The following is a 23,489-nucleotide window of genomic DNA, read 5'->3' on the forward strand; positions in this document are numbered from 1 at the left end:
CAAACAACTTACCATTGTTACCTAAAAGCTTGTAAAACCTGTATTCTAAATGTAATTGTGGAGCCTTTGACTTCATAGGTTCCTGAGAAAGAAAAAGGGAAGGAGAAAGTGGGGAGGTTGTGTTTTACAAGTGACATAAACAATATGAACCATTGTCCTTGTGTGCATAACAGCTTGAACTGTAAGAGTTTAAACTAAACATGGTACGTGGCATGACACAACGTAGGTACCTATGTCATTAGCATCTGAAAATCACATTGAAGAAAAGTGACTATATACATTGCTCTATTTTATCAATATCAAGGAAGAGAAAAAAGGAAGTAAAAACAAACAAATCATGGGGTTTTACGTGCCAGAACCACGACCTGATTATGAGGCACGCCGTAGTGGGTGATCCGGAAATTTGGACCACCTGGGGTTCCTTAATGTGCACCTAAATCTAAGGTGTTTTCACATTTCGCCCCCACCGAAATGCGGCCGCTGTGGCCAGGATTCCATCTTGTGACCTTGTGCTTAGCAGCCCAACACCATAGCCACTAAGCAACCACAGCGGGTAGTCTAAGTAAAGCTAGCTTGAATGGCAATGGACCATTTTATTTGATAGTTCACTTTTTGTGTCAGAAAATAAAGCATAAAAGTGATAGATGCATGACAATGCCATTTTTGAAGTCTCAAACAGGGTAATTGCAATGTTCACAGAGTATGGAAGCAGCTTCCAGAGGATTACACAGTGTTTAAGCAGGATCCTCAACTTGGTAAATTCTGCAAATTTATGCCAAAAAGGCAAAAAAATCCATGAAATCCTAATGCCATGTACTTTTGTCACTGCCTGTTTTCAGGAAAGTTCTCCTTTTAAGTATAACTTTCTGGGTCATCATACTGATAACTGCTCAGTGGTTCTCAATAATATACCAAGGATGTAGTGTACCTACTTCAGAGGGCCCACACTATCTAACAATTAATCTCGTCTCTCCATATACAGACAATGCACATTTGTAATACAGTATAAAATGTGCTTTGCTGTCATGTTAGGTGCAAGCAATATAAGACATAGATGACTGTCCGATGTTCTTGCTATCAACCAGTATGCATCACAATATTTCGTACAAAATTGTCCAACAGTCAGCCCAAAGTATTTATTGTTCTTTTGAATAAAATTCGCACCAGTTGATATTACTGCAATAGCATTATTCATGCCTGCAAACTCATACATTTTGTGCAATCAGAATGGCCACACGTGTTTGGCTGCGCCAAAACCAGCAATATAGCACATCTGTGCAACATAACATTTTGCATGTATGTAGAATTCGAGTCAGCACCTCGTGATGTGCACAAAAGGCCACAAGCAGCAGACTAGCATTCCCGGTTATTAACCCTTTGACGGTCAATGACGCAAATATACGACGCTGCGATCAAGTCCGAAAATGGTTGATCCCGTATATTTACGGCGTCGTCTGTACGTTTAAAAAGCGCTCCAATTTCCTAACTTTTTCTTTTCTGTCATGTGCTGGCACTATGTGGGGATACAGGGAATTTTTTTCGCGCACGTCCCTCTCTCAGTTTTCGTTGCATGGTTTGTTTTAGCGCTAGTTTGCTCCTGCGCGTCTATATACTACCGCTTGCGCATTGGCACGCGTGTGTGCGGGCGGCCATTTAGATTTTGTTTCACCGGCCGTTCTGGCTTTTTGCGCTTGAAAAACTGATGGCTATCTCGTTACTAATCGCTCAAAGGGCGACCGCTTGTTTCTCGCTCGTTTAGTGCTCACAAGAAGAATGACACCGTGCATGCGTTTCCGTTTCTTTTCTTTTATTAAGACTCATGAAAACTAATTGCCCTAGCTGGTTGGCGATAAGATGAAGATTAGTGGAAGTTTGTCACAAGTGTTGCTTATTTTGATGGGCACACAACCAAACAGTTTTCTTGAGTGCATGCACATACGCAGTTTGATTACGCTATGGGCTTACGTATTAGTGTAAGAGTAGGAACATTTGAGACTTGTGAAATATACTCGTGTGTGGATTTTAAAGCCTTGAACTATGTGCATAAAAAGGCATCAAATTTTTAATTCTGATAATTTTTTCTTTTTTCTTTGTTCTTTTCCTTTTTTCTTGTTGTTATTCATGAATGAAGAGTGGATATATACCAACGCAAAAGATTTTTTTCTCACTTTACGGTCACCCTAGAAAAATTACGGTAAATTTCTTTCGAAATAAGTCCCTAAGAAGAATTGGAATCTGAAATAAAAAAAATTGACCCTGGGCGGTCACATATGGCGAAAAAAAATCGACCCTCAAAGGGTTAAAGCACAAGAATGTCCAGTGCCAAGTGCTCTTCTGCAGAAGTTCCTGATAAGGGGGAATGCAGTGCTTGGGTTTCTACAAAATACAGAAGAAATAGGTCTCTCTCCAGCTTTCGACAAATCATAAACCTAATACAGTAGCATATAATATCTCTACATTCAAATCACTTAAAACATTTGAACACATTTCACACTATTATGCGACAGTGAAAAAAAAAGATGTGTGAAGGCTATTGTCAGCAAAAGCTGAACATGTCATTTTGATTCTGACTGCAAGTCACATATAGGTGGTGAAAATTATGACAGGATAACACAAGAGGCTTACAATTCCATCTCAAACAACTTAATTTGTTGGAATTGGCTATACCTATCAACCAACAGGAACGCAAAACTTGGCCAACCAGCACACAGATGTCACTACAGTTATGCATGGCATATTTTCAACTACAAGGCCCTGAAGGCTTTTCTTGCAAGCTATCTCCACTTCTGATTTAACACTGCAAATTGTAAGATGGTGCAGTTACCTGTGGGCTTCTTTCCATAACAACAGCAGTTATGCACAGATTTTCTCTCACCAGAGCATTTTAAAGACATAAAAGTAACATCATTCATCTACAGTATGAACATGGCATTGAGTATGCATACAGGAATGAGGAAATCCAGCAGTTAAATAGAAGGAAAGAAGCAAGCATTTAGTGAACAGAAGAAAACAATGCAAGCTCAGGCTCGCTTTGAATCTCCCCTGCAGTGACCCTGACAAGGTGGACTTCTTGCGAATTACACAAATGCCTGTCCATGGGGCATGTAAAAGTTGCTTTGACAAAGACTCGAGCAGAGATAGTACACTACACAGAAACCTTTTAAAAAGGCGGCAGTGCAAAAAAGATACAGGCAGAGAGGAGATGACAGCGACAGAGACGAGAGGACAAGGACGAGCACTCGTCCTTGTCCTCTCGTATCTGCCCGTGTTTTTCTTGCACTGCCACCTTTTCAAATATGTACCCCAACACACCCAATTCGCCACATTAATGAAGAAAACTTTTATTTTTGTTACAATACTTGAGCAGACTGTTTAATAAGAGAACAAAAGTGATCAAAAGCCTAAATGAAATAACTACCTTGCAACCAAATGCAGTAAATTGCTTTCCTCATACTATCTCGTTGAATTTCCAACACGTGTATGTTTACTAAAGTAAAATGGCAACTAATGTAAAAGATATTTTTCCCCTGTCATAAAATAGCACTAACGAATCTAATTACGTACAGGTGGTCAAACAAATGTATGTCAGATCACCTCACAGAATGCAGAAGAAACATAGCAGTGATGGCAAAGTCGCACTGGCATCAGCAGTTTCTCCTTTTCTTGCACAACATTTCATATGCGCAACTGAAATGTTTCATATTTACTACTTCAATTTATATATATTTTTTTACCATCAACAGTGGTGGAACAGCCATTTTACCTTTTGGTGCAAATCCTGGCACAGGCAACATGCTGATTTGGTGCAGTGGCAAACGTACATCTACACACAAGATGGTCTCAATTTGAAATGAAATAGTCAATAAATACCATGGAGCCCTCTTCAAGCTCATCAATGCTGCATTTAAAAAATATGGTATGTAATTGAATGACTTTCCATGAGTGCATATCATGGTAAAAAGCTGCTTCTACCATTTCAACTAGCAACTGCATCTGTGCGTTCGCAGAGCTTCAAGTGAGCAAGAAAAAAAAAAAAGGAAACGAAACAAGACCAGAACAAAGGCATGTAAGAAATACGATGCTACTAAACCGAAGTTACAGTTAAGACAGTTTTCTTTACAGCTAACATGAAAAGTCTCTCCCAGTGCATAACTGTGCCTTGGATCACCTGAAAGCGGTCTGAATTACAATAGAATCTGATCTTCCAATTGTGGAGGGTTGCAGGAAAAGCACTTAATGAGAGCAGCATTCGCAGCAAGTTGGTAATCCATTACATAAGTCTGTGTCGTTTTTTTTTTTGTCGCGCAATATCATTTAAGTTATGCAGGAAAAGCCCCTTTATTATGCAGACCAGGTGTCAGCGGTTAAGTATGTGTACACGAGGTAAGTATAAAGCGTTACCCATCAACTATGCTAAACAATGTGCAACTGGATATTATCTGAGGCTTCTTTTTGATCTGGCAGCCTCTTTGAGTGAGCTCCATGCCATGTAGTACGAAGAGTATCAAACTGCAGCCCGAACGGAACAAATAACAAAAGCAAAGCGCCAGCGCAGTGAAAACATTGCTGAGTGAAGCAAAATGCAGCAAAAGAGTGAAAACTGGCGAAAACAGTGAATGGAGGAATGACATCAGCTACATCTGTTAGCTATAACAGCTCCATTGACTTCCAGGATGACGGTGATGACAGTTCGCTTTAGGTTTTGGTTTCAGTTTTACCACTGAGGCAGAATGAACATTATGAGGCCTTCATTCTTATGGTTTCTTTGGTGGAATTTTCCACTAAAATGCTATTTTGGAGTAGGACGGCACAGAGGACTGCCCTTGGTGCAATTTGGCACAATTGGCGCAGCTGTTCCACCCCTGCATCAAGGTTCTGTTTGCACTAGCTTGCCTGACCCATAGAGTCAGAAAATAATCTGGTAGCAGCATTGGGCTCTAAAGGACTCTCGATTTCTACAATGATATCTTTATAGCCATCTTTTTTAACCTCTGCTGTGTTGTGACTCCTTACTAGAACTTCCGTTTTCGATTCCTAATACTTCACACCTCCAGTTGAAGATTTAATAATCTGCAACTGATATCTCATTGAGCACAACAGTTCTGTTCCCTCTACCACAGCAGGTGGTGTCCCGCTGAAGAGTTACACAAAAACGCTCCACCTTCGAACATGCATGGTTTCAGCGTACCTATTCAATTTCACCATATTCTCTCATGTCTACCTTACCAGACCGATGTTCACGTCAGTGCAAGTGCACATTTATAACTTGGAAGCCTGCTAGATTTCAGATCCCATATCCTATCTTATGCCATATGCCACAAGCTTCATAAGAAGGAAGGTTACTTACCAACTTAATTGCAACATGTTCATTATTGTAGAGGTTCTTTCCTGGAAGAAAAATTACAAGAGAAATTATAAGCAGCAGCAAAACTATGTCATCAACAGAGTGCAATACTAGTCACTGGATTCTTATACAACCATCACATCGACCTTAAATGCATGACACAATTTTCTAGTGTACAATGCGCTTGGCTTTCCAGCAGCATGATCATGGAGTTGCACGAGTATCTGCTACACAAGGATGACTGGTGTGTGCATTGTTAGTAAGCGGTATCTTAGACCAGTATGATGCAACCTATGGTTACATCATGAAAACATGCTGCAGTTGGCACACATTCTGAAAGGCAGCGTATACATTTCTGGCACTCTTAAAGGGCCCCTGAAACGGTTCAGACAAAAGCTGTAGACGCGTAGGGTACAGCTTAAGTAGAACATTTGCACCACAATTTAAGTGAAGCGTTACGTATTAATGGAGCTACAAGCGATTACAAGTTACCCTCCTCCCTAGCCATGCTTTTCCTCCTCAACTCGTTCGCTGAGTGATCGGGGCTAAGCTCCGCCTTCACTGGTTCTGCGTCACGATGCGACATCACAGCGTCCACTTCCGTTTGTTTTGGAGCCCGCCCCCGCCCACGCGAAACCTTTCTGCTAGCTGCTTGGCCGTCAACCCCAAGCGAGAGCTATGGAAGCAGTGTGCATTGCGAGCATTCTGTCGCAGCGCCCGAACGTGTTTGGTATTCCGGTAACCACACATTAGCTGAACATTTCAACGGAACGGTGGAGGCGTAAACTCACGCTGATGAAGGAACCTTAGCGTAGACGTACGTGCCTGATCGATCTCCACGGTCCAGCCACCCATTGGCACAGAGCTTAACCAGCCAAAGAAAGAGCTAATATTGCTCTAACCAAATGTAAAATATTTTGAACATTTACAAAAACGTGTTAATGATTACACTCCTACTAAAAATGTACGCCAGCAGCAAAGAAGAATACATTTTGTTACTGCTACTGTGTCTGGTTGAACTCTATGCCACCAGGTGGCTGCACCGTGCGGACCATTCACATTTGCGCTTCTGTTCATCACATGAAGCGACCCGCAAGGGGACACGGCCAGGCCCTGTCACCTTGTGCTTGCATTTACCCTAATATCGGACTCCCGAAATGCTATTGCATTAATAATCTTATGGTGTAAAGTGACGGACGCAATTGCGCAAATCCTGGCGCCGATCGGATAGCGGCAGTCCGATGCACTCCAGCCAGCTCGCTTGTTTACTGGCTTGCAGAGGGACACGATGTTGCAGCTTGACATATTGCCAGTTGCTAAGTTTGCAGTCTAGAATGCAACAAAGTCTAATCATAGCGCTAGCAAAAAGACAGACTGACACTGACGGCAGAGCTCTCATCAAAGACGGAGCACGTTGTAACAGAAGCAGACGACAGTTGCTGTGTGCCGGAAGTGCTTAAAGGGACACTAAAGCAAAACAATAAATCAGTTTAGACTAATGAAGCTTTGTTTGAGAACCCTGCAGGCAGTCATTTAAAAAAAAAATAGTTTGATTATTAGATGAGAGAATGAAGGTCCAAGTATCAGTATTTGAATGTAGCGCCGAAACACTAGCGCCGAAACGTCAGCGTGACGTCAGGGATTCCAAAGTATGTTTTCGCATTTGGGCCGCGTTGGCTGAATAAAGGTTCCCGAAACTTGCCATGTTTAACATTTGGTTCCTTTAGAACACAATGTAGTCAATCTGTACCGCTATATATAATTAGTAGGCCCTAGAAGATGCCATCAAAATCCAAGACGTCACAGCCCCCAGGTGCGGAAACTTAAGTAGGCATCGCCACCTGTATTTCGTTCTTGCGCTTTTTCTGGCTTACCAAACGTCTTATCGTTGCAAGAGTGGTGTTTTTGGTGTTGTAGAATGGTAATTTACTGATGCAGAAGAAATCAATTTTCACTTTAGTGTCCCTTTAAGTGTACTGAAAAATTGCTCTTGTGCATTCCCTTTATGTTACTTTCTTTTTACAAAAACAAATTAACTAACATTCCAACTATTACGATCATTTGTTTACCATAAAGTTGGAAAAATTATCGATCACACGCCCTGGTCAGCCAATCGGATAGCTCGCCCCACTGACGTCATATGGGTGATTTCGGTCATATGGGTAGGGGCGGCTTAAAATTCCGCCGAGCAGTGTGCTGCAATCGGCAGCGATGTGCATTTTCAAACCCTTATAATAAATTACACGCTTTACACAGAGCACTTAGATGCGTCAATTAAAGATCAGAAGGACCTACTCTAACGACTCAGTACGTTTGTATAAAATCGTCAAAATCGTTTCAGGGTCCCTTTAAGGAATCTTAAGGAATCTTGGCCACATACAGTCATTACAATGTAAACAGCTATCCACTAAAAGACACTACACTTTTGTATTAGCATTTCTTATTTAACAGTCTAATGCAGCGCAAGCTAAGGCACAGTGCATAATATACATCCCAATAATATGTCCCAAGTACATATTAATAAGCTGTCATATACTCCCTGTAATCTTTTTCCACATGCAACAGGGTGTGTGAAAACGATGCAGGTTGTTTAAAACTGCTGAAAGAATCTGCTTTCCATCACTTCCGTAAGCCCATGCTTTAACTCACCATCTCCTTTCCTACATTTATTTACATTTTAAAGTATTTACACACACTAAACACACACACACACACACACACACATACAGAAAAAAAATCCTGCTGTACAAGCAGTTGAGCCATGTGTGTACCAGTGTGCAGTTCCCTTTGTATGATGCAAAATTTCCAACTAATTACTTTCAAAGCATTCAGGAGTTGCAGCACAACAGGCAAGCAAGCTACTAAGTTCCCTTCAGTAGTCCAGCTGCACTTTATCATGCTGAATGAAGGAATGAAATTGCACAAATGGAATAGCAGATAACTTGAACAACATTTCCAATGCAACATCCTGACAAAAATGAAAAAAAAGTAGAGGTTCAGCTTCAAAGTAGGAAACAAGAAAACAATTCATTCAAGCAACTCGGATACTCCCACACAGACATACGCACACACAATGACAGACTGTTCTGCCTGTGCATACTTGATACCTAGCAATAAAACACTAAATTGAAACAGCCACGCAATATGAACACATTCAAGGGCATCATTCCCATGGGAAAAGGGGAGCAGTGATTACAAGCTGCAGAGGCAATAGTGGGGAAGGGGAGTGCTGTCACACCACTGCCCAACCTGTACAAACTTCAATGATCGCAAGGCACGACACAATGTTTGCACTCACTTCCATGGTAACTGGCACAGCCCTAATGATCAATAGGAGTGAGCCACGGCAACATGCACAAAAGAGAGAGAGAGAGAATAGTACAAAAGGAAAGAGGAGGTGAAATGAAACCAGAAGCAGGTATAATGTGGAAAGTCAACTAATATGTATCAAACAAGTATCCCACTCCCTAGACAAAGCAGCTGTTAGGACTACCCATGTATGATGTTGACCATATTTAAGTGGATATCTTTGCCAGTGCACTGCCATGCATGAAAACATGGCATTATGAAAGCAGGAGCCATGTGTGTTTTAAATTTGATCCAATGTTAGGAAGGTTAACCTTGCCGGCCTATTTATTTATAACCTCAAATAAAGCTAGGCAGGTATATCTACGGTGCAACTAACAGTATTTTGACATGCAACTATGGAGAGCCAAGACATAAGGCGCAGCAAATACTGTTTTCCCTACTTCTAGAGTAGTGAGTCAAGCAGGTATGAGTGCATAAGCACACTTGTGCTACACCAAGCCTGAACAAGTGCATTTGAAGAGGAGATAGCAGTACAACAGCAAAGAAGTGGTAATTTCAAAAACTGTCACGCACACACACACACCCTTTTAGTGTAATGGAAGACAGCAGCAGAAAGGAAAAATAAGGTTAAACATTAAGCCAAATTAATGGGCTATACTGTTGAAAAAGCAAGAACAAATAGGATATTGTTTACACAGAACAGGGCTTAATAAGTACAGGAGATAACGCCACTGTCAAGTTCCCAAAGCAGCTTTCTTGGTGTTAACAGCCCAAAACGTAAACGAGACACGAGACCAGAAGACGACACCACAAGCGCAGCGCTGAGGAAGACACTTGTGGTGTTGTCGTCTCGTCTCGTGTCTCGTCTACGTTTTGAGCTGTTAACACCAGGATGGAAAACCAGCAAGCCCAAGCTGCTATTCTAGTTTTTCTTGTAACATATTTTGGAAACACACACACAAAAAAGGCACATCTAAAGATAAGTCAATCTAACAAATTGTAAGAATTTATTTTTCAGCACTAAATAAACCTTGTTACGTCTCAATACGGTGATGAGCATTAGTTAGATGTTTACCATGAGGCCGGCCTGTCATCAACACATGCCCAGACGACAATGGGACCCGACATAGACTGTGACATGCAAACAAAGGGGCTCACTTTGAGGTGACAACAGTCACTGCCCTCTGTAGAAACCGCGATTACCACAAAGATCATTCCTCAACCTGACCCTGACAAGCCTAACTAATTGATGAAAGGAGCCAACATCAAAGGCTATCATCGAAACAGCGTCAACCTCGGATTCCCAGATTGCTACGTACTTGCGCCATATGCAGGGGCGAAGGTGCTACACAGGAGGTGGAACGGTGCGACATTGAGGGAGGGATTATTGTGACTAATTCAATGATTGTGATTGGCGGGGTTACAGTCATCAGATTCCCTAGTCTAGTCTGCTAGGGAAGATGACAGTACTAAAAGCGGGGACCTTTGGTGCAGTGGAAGAGGTGGTGCTGACGTTTCCTGATGTGAACTCAAGACCATAGAGTTTCTCACTACATTACCTAGAGGGTAATCTGGCGCTGCTGCGCGGTGGTATGCATGGGAATGCCGGTATATTGTGGATTCGGATTGGCATTGTTCTCGTAGAGACAGGACACCTTGAAGACGCGCTTGGCAAGTACCATTCCGTCTGTCACAATGATTCATTTTCTACTAGAACAGCACGTGAAAAGCTGTTTTAGCTTTATTATTACGCGAAAACATGTTTTGTTTAACTATGAGAACTTGTTATTGTGTGTACGACTACATGTTACGTAAAAAGTATCAGCGGGCCGCTAAAGTTGGAGGACAGACGACAAGGTTCGCGCTCGCTTTGAAACAGTTGGTTGTCTGTTATTGCTTTTCTTCGCTTGTTCATGCATTGTGGGTGAGTAAAGATGTAATATGCGTGAACGGAAACATTTTATGAAGATTTTACTTTGAGAATGCGTTATTTGCGCAGCCATATCCACGTTTTAGATGAAGCCTCTTACAACACCAGCCAACACAAGCCTCGCAGACACATATACCGTCATTCCCATGACGGCACGGTGCCCCCTTAAGAAACTCCCATAGACGGTGGCGCCAGATTACCCTCTAGGTGTTGTAGTGAGAAACTCAATGCTCAAGATGTTTAATATGCTCCTACATGGAGTGAGTTTCTGTATCTGGAACAAGAGTAAATAAAGTCTTTTTCCTTCATTCTTACTACCAGATGTACTCATCAATGTGGCTGGAGGATCCCTGGCCCGCACGCCACTTCAATGAGTGGAAATGCCACATTGAATATGTTGCACAATAAAACGCATTGTACTATGGTTGAGGCGCAAAATTGCGCAAATGGCAGTTTAACATTTGTATTCTCTAACAAGCCACTTTTCTTGCAGTAGAAAGGCAGAAACTTTTAGAATAGCCTTCTGTCAGTTTAGCATCCCTCAGTGCTTCCCTTTTTATTGCCAGAATATGATTTGCATGCTTATGAGGAATACAAGTGTCTGTGTTAGTTTAGATGTGCTAGGATGATAGTGCAAAATAGACATGTTTCCTGTATTTGCACAGTCCTCAATTGCTTCACTTATAAGCATAGAGCCTCCATCTTTACAAACCATTCAGGTGTAAATGCATTGAATGTAAGACCCAAAAGCATGACAAAGCGAGCCAGTGCACTTCGCATATATTTAGTGCAACAGAGTTCTGACATGCAACTATGCAGAGCTCACATGCGAGGCATGGCAAACGCTCTCTTCCCTTCTTTAATAACAAAACTGAAGTTATTTAAACTTTTAGTTCCACCAGACCAACAGAGTTTCTGTAAAAGTGGTAGTACTCTGACTTTATTTTTTAGAGCACCTAAGGTGTTCCACAGTTCATTTTGTAATAACCCTTTACTGAAGTCGCATATCCTAAATTCATAAAGTACAACAGCTATTACAGCTTGAAAGCACGGCGAGTGATCTGAAGTTATATAAATTCCATCTATACCCTCAGTTATGCACCACCGTTACTCTTGCAGTCATGAATTATTCAGGAAATCTAGCATCTGAAAGCAAAGTTATAAGCATGAGCTAGGCATGAGCTACATGTTTCAGTGTAAAAAAATAAATAACAGGCTCCATTTCAAAGCCATCTGCATCCTACCTTCGCTCCTCTAAAGTTTCTCAAATACATTAACGATTTCAACAGCATCAACTACATGGAGATGATGAAAGAAAGTTAAGGGTGTCATGACAATCATGTTTATAACCAATTATGTAAAATCATTAAATTCTATGGCTAGTATTTGACGCTTGAAATCAATAGTATATGGTACAAATTAAAGAAAGACCTTTATTGAGAATTTGTGGTCACTTTCCGGCCCACATGAACTTCTATATAATGAGCATCCGTGCTCTTTCAAAAGTATGGCACTGAGGTGAGTATTCTTGAAGATTTTATGTCAAAGATAATGTTCTACGTAAAGAAATATTAATGTTGCTTAGCATGCCTCGGCAATATTTCGATAATCGCCAATGTGCAACACATTGTATATTCTCTTTCTCTCTTTGTTGTAGTATTTTAAGAGTCATAGGATTTTCAAGCATGCATTCATTAACCCTCTGTAAGACCAGTGAATACTTGACAACCCACGAACCTCAAAATTTGGGAGATTCACCGAGTGGAAAAACGTGCGTATGTGTTCTGGAGGGGAGGGGGGAGAGAATAACGCCAACAAAAAAAGCCAAAATTTTTTCTTGGGCCACAGTAACATTAGAAACAGTACTGAATGGCTGTCAATACAGTTATTAGAGTCTCAGCGCTCGTACTGTGACTGGAGACAGTATGTGCATGTACAGTTAAGGAACACTGACCCCGTCCCATGACAGTGTAGCCTTTCCGCTCTCAGTATGCTTCACTGCAATATTTTGCTCATGCATCTGCGATAACACTACTGTACTGCGGCAGAGCTGATTTCAAAAAACATGGCCATAATGCGATGCACATTTGACGCTTGCCACACTCGTACCCCTCAACGGATTCCTCAATATTAACTGAACCAAGTTAGACTTGTTAGGCCTACACTGCTTACACACAAATGCTTTGTATTTAAATCTCATGTCAGCTAGCTACCTAGTATACAATTTCAATTACGTTACAGTTGTGCTGCATGACACATTTTATATTTTTTCGCAGTGATGTTTGGGACAACTTTTGGGGAGATTTATGCCTGTGCCCGTACAATCGGGAGGACCGGGAGGAATTCAGGATCCCTCTCCCGGGCAACTCGGGAGAGTTGCCAAGTATGCCACTGGGACATATATGTCCCAATTTGATACATGTGTGAAAAGACTTCTCAGCATTAACATAACACTAAATTTCATTTGTTAGGTGCTGTCCTTCTTCACAAGCTTTCAACACTTCATGCAAGAATAGTTTTAGGAGCGGGTACTAGGCAGTGACAAGTGTGCAAGAGCTGGAAAAATTGTTCTCGTTGGAAGGCCTACTGGATTTGGCCCTCACTTGCTCGCAAGAGGAAACTTTTCAAGGTGCCCCGCAAAACATTCCTCTTTCCCACATTTAGATTTACACATTTAGTTGCACCCATTTTTGTATCTTGAGGCTAGAGTGCAAAACTCGTCCTTGTCAATGTATGTGCAAAGTCTTGCATGTTAAGAAAGGCTCAGATGCTATTGGTGTTCGAAGCATTGACGAAAAGTGCACAATAACTTTTTGTCTATGGTGTGTGCTGTGCAACTTGCCTGTGCATTGTGTCATCTTAAAACTTTTTGTGCGCTAACAAACAGGGACGAAGAATAGGGGCAACACAAGGAAGAGCGCTTTCTAACAACTGGTTTTATTTTTGAAGAACTACCTGCTTAAATACCAACAGATCTGCGCGATCTAGTCAACAGAGCACGCCTATAGCGCATATGATATCCGCTGATCTGCGCGATCAAGTCAAGAGAGTACGTCAATAGTACATATAACACTTGTGATAAAAAGACGAGGACAAAAGCAACCCGGTCAACCTAAAAACAGCAAGGTGCATAAAACAACCACTTACAATAAAATGCGTTAAAGATGTGAAGATAGAAGCGAATTTTCTTTATCTAACAATGAAACAGAAGGATGGCTGATGCATTTTTCTTTTTGTTTTTCAATCCAGTGTGCTTCCACAATTTCCCTAGTGGTTTGATTCCTATACCTATACAAAATGTCTGTGCTACTAAGACAAGGTGAGCAATCATGTTCTTGGCAATGCATTGCCAAATGCGTACTAGGGCGACCTTTCAGACTATACAAGTGCTCCCTCAACCTCGTGTTAATGCATCTCGCAGTCTGCCCTACGTACACATGACCACACGTCATAGGAATCTGATACACAACATTCTTCGAGCAATCAACAAATTGGTTCTTGCGCGGATGTTTAACACTACATTCTTTCTTTACATCATCCTTACTTTCGAACTTCTTTTTAACCTTAGAACACACACTACCTATTTTGTTTTTTGCCGAAAATACCACTTTTACTGCATAACTACCAGCCACGTTTTTAAGTCTGTGTGAAAGGCCGTGCACATACGGAATCACTGAAACCTTGGAAGCGACATCCTTCTGCCTTTGTTTCTTTGTGCATTGTCCTTTATCCTTTTTAAGTTCTTTCATTAGTCTAGCGCACGACGCCAGCATCACAGCGAGCGGGTACCCAGCCTTTCTCAACCTATGAACTTGCTCAAAAAATGCAATCTTTACAGTGCGGTTTATGCAGTAATCAGTTTATGCAGCAATGCATCCAGTTTTTTTAAAGACCGTTTAGTGTTAGTGGCACAAATACATCCCATTTATCTTGCTAAACAGCTTTTTGTATAGAAATGTAAATAGTAGTAAAACTGTTTTTATACTCAATCCTATACAAAAAACTCCCAAAAGCTTTGTAAAAAATATACATTTCTACAAAGGTTATTTATATCTTGATATTTGGAACTTCTTTTTTAATGCCGAGAACAAAATTTTGAATGTGACCATACTCCGTGTTATATTGACCTACAAGGTTAAAAACAAATATAAATATTTAAGGACTAGTGTTTTGCTGCCTTACACAATGATTTTGAAGGTCTGAGGTTCTCGTGCCATTAAATACAGTTGAATGCTTCTCAAGCCATCTGCTGCCTTTTACTGCCAGTGTCAGCTATTACTACAAAATAATGTACCCACAGTTATCCATAATAAATAAAGGAATTTGAGACTATGTACAATTAGTCATATTACAGCAATGAACAGTGTCAGTTCTAGATTAATAAACTTCAACCAATTTCAAAATACACACTGCCTCAATATCATAGCAAGAAGGAACTTCAGAAAAGAGGTATGAAACAATATTAACCATAATAAATAGCAACATAAAATTACTGAAGCTGCACATTACTGCTCATGAAAATTATGAACCACACACACACACACACACACACACACACACACACACACACACACACACACACACACACACACACACACACGCACGCACACACACACACACAAAAATAGCTCTAAGCAAAAGGTAGCAAAGTGAGTAAAAGAGCAAAACAATAAGCTAAATGGCACTTTTATTACTTTAAAACAGACCTCAATATCATCATCATGCACTAAAGCTGGAGTGCTTCAGAACACTCCTGCAATGCTAAAAAGTGGCCTTTACTGGGAGCAGAGGCCAAAAAACTAGCACCAAAGGTGTCACAGATTGTGGCTGTTTGGTTGACATTGGTGAACAGTTCCACCCATAGACAAGAGCTACACATTACAAAATACACAGGGACTCAAATACATGAGAATGCTACAATATACGTGACAGCAGTGCTGCCATCTAAGGTGCAGCTAAAGTGCTAAATTCATTTCCTTCATTTCATGAAGAAAATGAATTCAAATTCAAATTTTCATCTTTTTATAAACACAAAGTTCTGAAAGCCAGTGCAAAATACGGAAAGTCCAAGGTGATCGGTGCTCTACACAATCTGCCCGACACTTGTTTACACTAGGCAAGGATATGAGCTGAGAGTGTGTGTGAAGATATCTTACACTTATTTTATGGTGTAAAGCAAGATAGGCCAAAGAGCACCACAGCAGATGTTTTCAGAAAAGATGCACAGGCTATAGGTGTATGTCAAATGTGCTAATCTTGCAATATGCTTATCCAAACCATTCAAAATTAACGGATCATGGCATGTAGACTTGTATTAAGCCTGCATTGTGTTGCAATGTTAGAGCTGCCCCTTTCATTTTCATGCGCTAATCACAAATGGCAGCACCACGTCATTTCAGTACAATTTAGAGGAAAGCTTTTGTGAGACAGTGTTGCTTCATGTTGGGCCCTCACAGATGGGTGCTACACGCGCATTAAACATGCGAAAAAGTAAAAGCAGTGGCTATGTGCCATTCGAGTTTTAGCGATGATCAAAATTCAGCTTTTGTCAGGGTGTAAAAACAGAAAAACCACTGCTGCATCATGCTACACAATAAAAGTTTGTTATATTAGACAGGTTTAGTATAGTGTGCTTAACATCGTAGCGGTCTTAGTGGAACAGCGAGATAAAAATGTGCATGCCCAAAATGCTAAACGACCCGCAGTGTTTAGCGTATGCACATCATTTATCAGATTTAACATTATCGTCTTTGCGTGGTTTACTTAGTTTACGCAAGACATAGCGGCCGTCACGCCTGCCTGCTTGGAACTGAATTTGGCTTTGTTTTTGTAGGATTAACTTAGTTCATAGCAAATGAATGTGTAAAAGGCTTTCACTTATTCTCAGGCTGCTTTGATACGAGTATTGTGGGATAACCTTGTGTCGTTTTTGAGATTGGTTCCCATTTCGAAGGCGTTGATAAAGGAATAGATAGACTCTATGAGCGTCTGCTTTGAAATAAGGCGGTGGGTTGCACCATCAAGCTTGTTTTTATATTGCCTTGTGTCCTATCTATTTTGGGGGAAAAAAAAAGTGAGAACACCATACGAAGAATTCCCAGCATCAAACTTTCGGAATGACTATTGGGAGGAGGAGGAAAAACGTTTATTGAGCTCTAGAAAAATTTGATGAATTTCGCGGAGAACTATTGGGAACTTTGTTTTTGTATGCCTCCATTGTTTGTGCTCTCCCTACTTTTCTGCCACCAAACCTCCAATCGCATTTTACTAATCACCACTGCAGACATGTTTACTTTCTCCCTGCTATCCCTGAACCCAAGGGCTTTAAGGAGGCCAGAGGAGCTTAAACTGACAGCTGGGTAGATATCTTTACATTCTAATGAAACAGGTTCCATCATTTCCCTACCTTTACCGCAGCAAGCACAAGCTCCGTCTTCCTTAGCATACCTCGCTTTATAACTACGTGGTCTAAGGCATCCTGATCTTGCTTCAAAATTTTCGAGATGGCAGCACCACCTATCAGTGAAGTTAAGAGCTATATGCAATGGCATATGGCCTCTGAGAATGGATTATTTATGAAACCATGGATGACAGGCTTGTACTGATCTCGCCGTGTATCTGCAGGCATGGAAAGTACAACGCGCTCCTATCTGTCATTAAGCTGAGTAGACTATAAGTATGATCGCTTTGACACAAACAAGGAAGGATGGAAGAAAACAAGGGGGCACCAACCTTCGACTGCTTATTCTCTACTGTATCACATGGAATATATACATGCAGGCGAATGCACAACATACCAAACAGCTTCATCTGCGCAACACCCTAATCACAGCCAGCTATCAAAATACCTTCTTTCTGCATGCAAAACTGATGTGTCACTAATACAAGACGAACCTCACTCTTTAATATGAAACGTCTCTAACAATTCATGTGTTGGGGTTTCCCTGCTTCTTCCTAAGGCCAGACTGGGTGATGCGTAAATGAGCGTGCACAGGAACATGAGCTGTCACTGAAAGGTAAAGACGGAGCACATTTGCCTAAGCACTGCAATTGACATCAGTGTGAGCCACGCCTGGACAAGACACGGATTTTTTCAAGAAGCAGGGACACCACGGCGCGTGAATTGTTAGAGGCGTTTCATACTAAAGAGTGATGCCATTGTGCTGCCTCTGACTTTACTGACGTACACGCAAAGCTTGGCAAATAGATAAAATAACTTATGTGCACTAAGCATGCATAACACTACTCTATCATGCTATACTAAAATTTACTTTCTGCAAAGCTTGTATGCAGAACGATAACACTAGTTCCTTTAACTCTGTTGTTACACTAATGTTAAACTAAATCTCCATATTGTCAATGCATAGCTTGCTCATCTATAGCACTTTGCTGGAATATTTTCTCAGCATGTTACAGTTCTGCTTTTCTATAATGTTTGTATGCAGCTGAGCTTCAAAAGCCACCCCCACCACCCCTCAGAAAAGAAAAAAAAAAGATGGATATAATTGTGAAACAAAAGAAAACATTGTGTAGGTGGTTAAACAGATAGAATTGGGCCGATATTGAATACAGTTTACAGGTGATCATGCTCACTCTTCTGTATTTGCAACTAACTAATGACCAATGCTCAATCTAAGGCGATTATGTTATTTGCACATGCATACCATAGCATTAAACAGTACTGAAATATTTTTTGTAGCCAACCTGTGCGTTGTTATCTAAGGCAAGCTACTCAATATAAAGAAGCTGCTTTTATTACATCACTTCTGCACTCGCCTCAGCATTTTCAGCTTTGATTATGCATTCTTGACATTTCAATGGCATCCACATTCATGCAAAACGTGCACACAGTAATGTAAAAAGAAAAAAAAAAGCTTACTAGTCTACATGAGCTTTCTACATACATAGCTCCTTTGCACTAAGCGTGTCCACAACTACAGTTGGATATAGCTTACAAGAACCCCTAATGCTCTGCTTCACTTTCCCCACTAATTGACCACTAAGACAGTCCCCTACTTTGTCCTTACCCCATTAGGGAGAAAAAAAAAGATGAAAAAGAAAGAAAGGAAGAAAGTATCTGCACTTTTTAAACACTAAAACCCTTATCAAGTGCAGACAGCTACATGTAAGGGAGTTCCACCTTGCATCACTGCCAATGAATCTGGCAGTTAGCAACACAGTGCAGTCTCCAATGTGTCAAGAAAGAAGTAAGAAAAAAGTATAACACAACACAGCTGCACTAGGCTTTCTTGAGGCTTCAGGACACTGTCAGATTATTGGATTTGGAGTGAATCCTGACGGCCCAGAGGGCAAACCAATAATCTGCAACTGTGCGGATGCCCTTGGCACCCTTTCTATCTTTTTGGCTGCAAATAAGCACACGCAGAGCCCTTTGTCTCAGGGGGACTTCGGGAACGACGCTGCAGTCAACAAGGCCACCAATGAAGCAGAATTGGCAATGGTGACCAAAACAAGAGTGGCACACAAATGCCTTATGGTTGCTGGCTGCTCATTTGTACACACATGGGGTAAAAGAGGTGGTTGGAAAAGGTACCAAAAAAGGGAAACATGGGATGCTTTCCACAGACTGACTGAACACAGGAGGCCATGTGAAAAGCACTAATTATGCAATTGCAGCAAAGTAAAAATGCTACGGCATTTAGCAATGTGTGATTCCTTATCTCCTTAGGCACTTGCACATTACTAAAGTACTTTCACCACCAGTATGACTGAACAAGGCTTTCACTCTGTGAAACAAGGCTAAGAGTCTATCATTCATTGTCAGTGAGTAAAAGGAATGAAAAGCGAAGGCTATAACACAAAGTTCTGCTGTAGGGGGCAAAGACAATGTCAAATGAAACACCAGAGTCGAAGTAGCATTTATAATTATCTTTACTGCCTACATGCCATTGCCTTCAATAAAGATGAAACATCCTCTCGAGTTATCAGCACCACCATCAAGAAGACGCGATTACTGGTCTCTCCAAGACATTCTATTAAAGCTCCTAAGCCATCTGATGCCAGTAAATCATCAGTACAGTTCTATGATAGATAAACCAGCTTGACAAGGCTGTTTGTCTTGAAAATTGTGCAACATTCTTTGAGAACCATCTTATACCCGTGCTATGTGGGCTTGCTAATGGCAAATTTTAATCCATTTGCGTGATGCCACATGGACAAACCTAATGCCATTTGCCTTAATGTTATTTCTTATGTAATGCATTCACCAGAACTCATTTGACTGAGAAATGTATACCCTCGACTACATAGATTGTGTAGTGCAGTATAACTGAAGTATCTTGAACAGTCTCTACCATGTAAAAAATAATTTATACATAACTTTCAGCTCCAACGCGCCTGCAAGGAGTTGTACTTGGTGAACACCCCCGGGTCAGCCTTAGAATGGCTTCGACAGGTCAAGTACCATTTTGATTTTGGGCTTTAGATTGGACTTTGAATGGCCGAAGTTGCTACGGTGGGTTGAAATGTTTTGAAAGACGGCAATAAACTCAAGCTAACAGCACTATAGTATGTCTGCTTTTAAAATTCACTATTCGTGAGGGTGCAAAGTAAACTCGTAAATGCATATCAACTTTTTATTTGGTGCCTTAAAATTTCTCACTTCAGAACATGCTGTCACTGACACCACCACATCGAATGTCATTAAAATTTGGACGTGTCGCAGCTCTGCTGAAAAAATGTAATTAGGGAACTTAATGAACTAACAAATGAATGTCATTTTTTATGCCTGTGTGGCACGGTTATTATCCTTCCTTGCTACCACCACACAAGGCCCATGTGGTTGTGAACTGAGCAAGTTTACTCTATATGTTTAATGCTTGCCGAGCTACGTCCCAGTCCACCAATTGCATAATCTTCAAACCTTTTGTGAATCCCACGCTAACAATCACATTAAAGACAAGGTGCTGTACATTTACAAATCCAATGAACCTATGTGGCTGTATCTCAAAGCTTATTAAAAAGTCAATTTACAATGCTGGTAAGTTTTGTCTAGTCCGTTTATTGCTAATACTTCAAATATTTGAGAGTAGCGTGAAGAACTTCGTCAACAGTGAAGAAATGCTATGGAGGCAATAAGACAAAAAATTAAGTCCCAAACTTGACAATGAGCTACAAATTGATTTTTGCTACCGCCTCCCCTCCGATCTCTTCATTTGTGCACAAGGTATCACTCTCAAAATGCCAAAGCAGCTCAACAAAGAGCAGTTTCCCAGTGCTTCCTCTACCCTTCCTTTACTCTCCCCTGTGGCTTCAAAGAACAATGCCCAGGCAGAGATAAATAGGTGAAAAGAAAAAAAGAACAAAGGAAAGCAAAGGCTAACCTGCAAACACACATAATAAAAAAGGAGGGGGGATGTCACAGCACTGTCATTACCACTCAGGAAAAACTTGAAACGGGGTCAGAGAACAACAAAAACAAATGCAAAACACCACATGCTGTCATCTCAGTGAGCTGAGTGAGAATAGCCTCGAAAGAATGCAAAAGGGCTGCTGTCTGAAGTTTTTACAGGCAGGAACTTTACAACCTCATGATGGTAATGAGAATATGGCGTTAACAGCAGATATTGCAACCAATAAAAGCAATAGTTAATGTAAAAAAAAAAAGAGTGTGAAGTCCATTGTAACATCAACTGATGCATGAAGCAATTCTGTTCAAACAGACACCCCGTTAAACGTTTATTTCGCTTATGCTGACGTCTGTCTTTTTGTCTTTTCCTGAAACAAAATGAGATCTGGCAGAGAGTAAGTAGCAAAAACGTTTGTTTTTGTACTCCAGTGTGTTTCCCAGGGTCACTGTCGGAGCGAAAGTGCGGCCTTGCAACAACGAAAGCTCACGGCAGACCGACTTCGGGTCTGTGAGCAAGGAGAGCCACAAATTGAATTTTTGTTCGAAGCAAGCCCCGACCATCCGTGAGCCCGAGCCGCTGGCGCAGAAGCGCAGGGAGTCAGTGCAGCGAAACAATAGGAGTGGCCCTTCCGGACGGCGCAACTACAATGACTGCGACCGTTTTCGGCGCCAGCAACGGAACAGTGCACGCGCTTCCTCGCAGCGAAGCGTAGTGTGCATGCAGGCAATTCCGTCGTCGTTCGAGGGCACTTTATAAACGCGTTGTCGCGCAAACGCGGTTCCCGACGCGGACGGTGTGGTGACACCGGTGTACCGTGCGTCACGCAGGCTAGTTTTTTCCACCGACCGGGGTCACGCCAAATGATGCATAACATCTATTGCAGTTAAAGAGCGGCGCACTTCCCCCTCGTTTCGACCCTGCTAGCGATGGGGAAGGCTGTTACACCTGTTACACCCAGGGAAGCTCAGCTCTGAGCGACGGTTGCTGCATGCTTCCCTGCGCTAGGAGTTTAGTGTTCGGAAAACTAGCGCGCGGCATGAAGGACGGGCCACCCGCACTCGCTGCAGTTCGCGGGTCAAAAAAGTGATTCGAAACGGGGCGCACAATGCGGGCGGACGGGCTGGCAGCGAGAGGTTTAAGTTGCCGGCGCAACCTGACAGATCGAAAATCTCGGGCGAACGTCCAAGTCATACTTCGCTTAATGACGTCAGCTCGCGATGCCGCGGCTCAATAGGGTCTTCTTTTCGGGGAGCTCTACTCCGAAGAGAGCAAATAAAAGATGCGCGATAAGGCCCCAGCACCGCGCGACGCACAAATCGATCACGGCTAGCACGTAAGATGCGGGCCTGCCCGTCGCAGCAGTAAATGGCCCACACGCGCGTTGCTTGCTTCCGTGGAACGAAAACCGTTCGCGCTGGAGCCCATCCAAAACGAGCTGGCTCACTTCGTCGCTTTCTCTCAGTCCCCCGAGTTAAAAGGTTAGCGTTCTCATGCGGGGGCAGGCGGCCTCAGCAACATGTCGCAACACGATTATCCGTGGCGTCCTAAACTTCGCGATTTTCTTCTTACTTTTGTTTTTCTTTTATTTGCCATTGAGTTGATGGGGCTATAGACTAGTTGCGTTCGGCAGTACACACTACAGAACGAGCGAGGGAATCCTAAACCGCGTTTAACACGAAAGCAAAGCCCGCAAGGAAATTAGTTTGCGATGAAGGGCCCGGTGGCAAATGAGAAACCGCGGCCTACACAAACTACCACACTAGAGAGCGCCCAAACTTCTGAAGGCGTTAGATTGTTACGTATTAAGCTATAGAAGCGTAAAGGTGTAACACAACACCGAGTTCACAAAGAGACGGGACTTGTTTCGTTAGGATCGAAACAGAGAAACCGCCGACAGGATTTCGCCGGACAAGGTTGTTTCGCATCACATCGGGGCAACACACATACAATTTTGCAGTGCTTGAAGTTCCACCGGCTTTGCTTGCTTGCACCTCGGTGTACACGAGGCTAAAGTGTGAATTAATCATAATTAAAACAAAGATGATGACACAGTGACTTACCTAGTCGTAGCTCTCCGAAGTTGCCGCAGCCGATTTTTTTGCCCACTTTGAAGTTGGGTCCCACCATCAAAACACCGGAGTTGCTCGATCCCGTTGGCCTTGTCTGCGAATGCATAGCTCTTGCGGCGGCCGTCGTTTTGGATGCACGCTTGGGAGTTTCGTCTCGGGGCTCCCGGGAATCACGTCTTTGCATCCCTGCGGCCGGGAACGCCGAGAAAGTTAGGCTTAGGCACTAGGCTTAGCCTACTGCTCTGGCAGCGAGTGGCTATGGCGCTAGCTGGCGATGTCATGGGTGGAAGTTTGATGACGGTAGCGTGTTGAACTGAACTTCCATCACAGCCCGACACCCAGCGAAGAGTTGACTCCTGTTCTCGTGTGCCAAACTACGCACAGACACCGCTCGAAATGGCTTTTCTTTCTTAAATCACAACGACGCACTGGGCCTCTATCCACAACAAAGCCAGAATACTCCATGA

At 42.1% G+C, this 23,489-nt stretch overlaps 1 protein-coding gene across 1 annotated transcript in view; it reads right to left on the minus strand.

Moving 5' to 3' along the window:
* gish (casein kinase I gish) overlaps nucleotides 1-23,489 on the minus strand; it is a 78,569-nt gene extending 55,080 nt beyond the window's left edge. The window contains exons 1-3 of the mRNA XM_075680048.1: nucleotides 23,014-23,489; nucleotides 5,348-5,388; nucleotides 13-82 (exon numbers count right to left, since the gene is read on the minus strand). Coding sequence (XP_075536163.1) covers nucleotides 13-82; nucleotides 5,348-5,388; nucleotides 23,014-23,206 — 304 coding nt within the window. The 5' untranslated portion in view covers nucleotides 23,207-23,489. The remainder of the gene's footprint in view (nucleotides 1-12; nucleotides 83-5,347; nucleotides 5,389-23,013) is intronic.

This window comes from Dermacentor variabilis, chromosome 2 (assembly GCF_050947875.1).
Source record: "Dermacentor variabilis isolate Ectoservices chromosome 2, ASM5094787v1, whole genome shotgun sequence".
NCBI lineage: Eukaryota > Metazoa > Arthropoda > Arachnida > Ixodida > Ixodidae > Dermacentor > Dermacentor variabilis.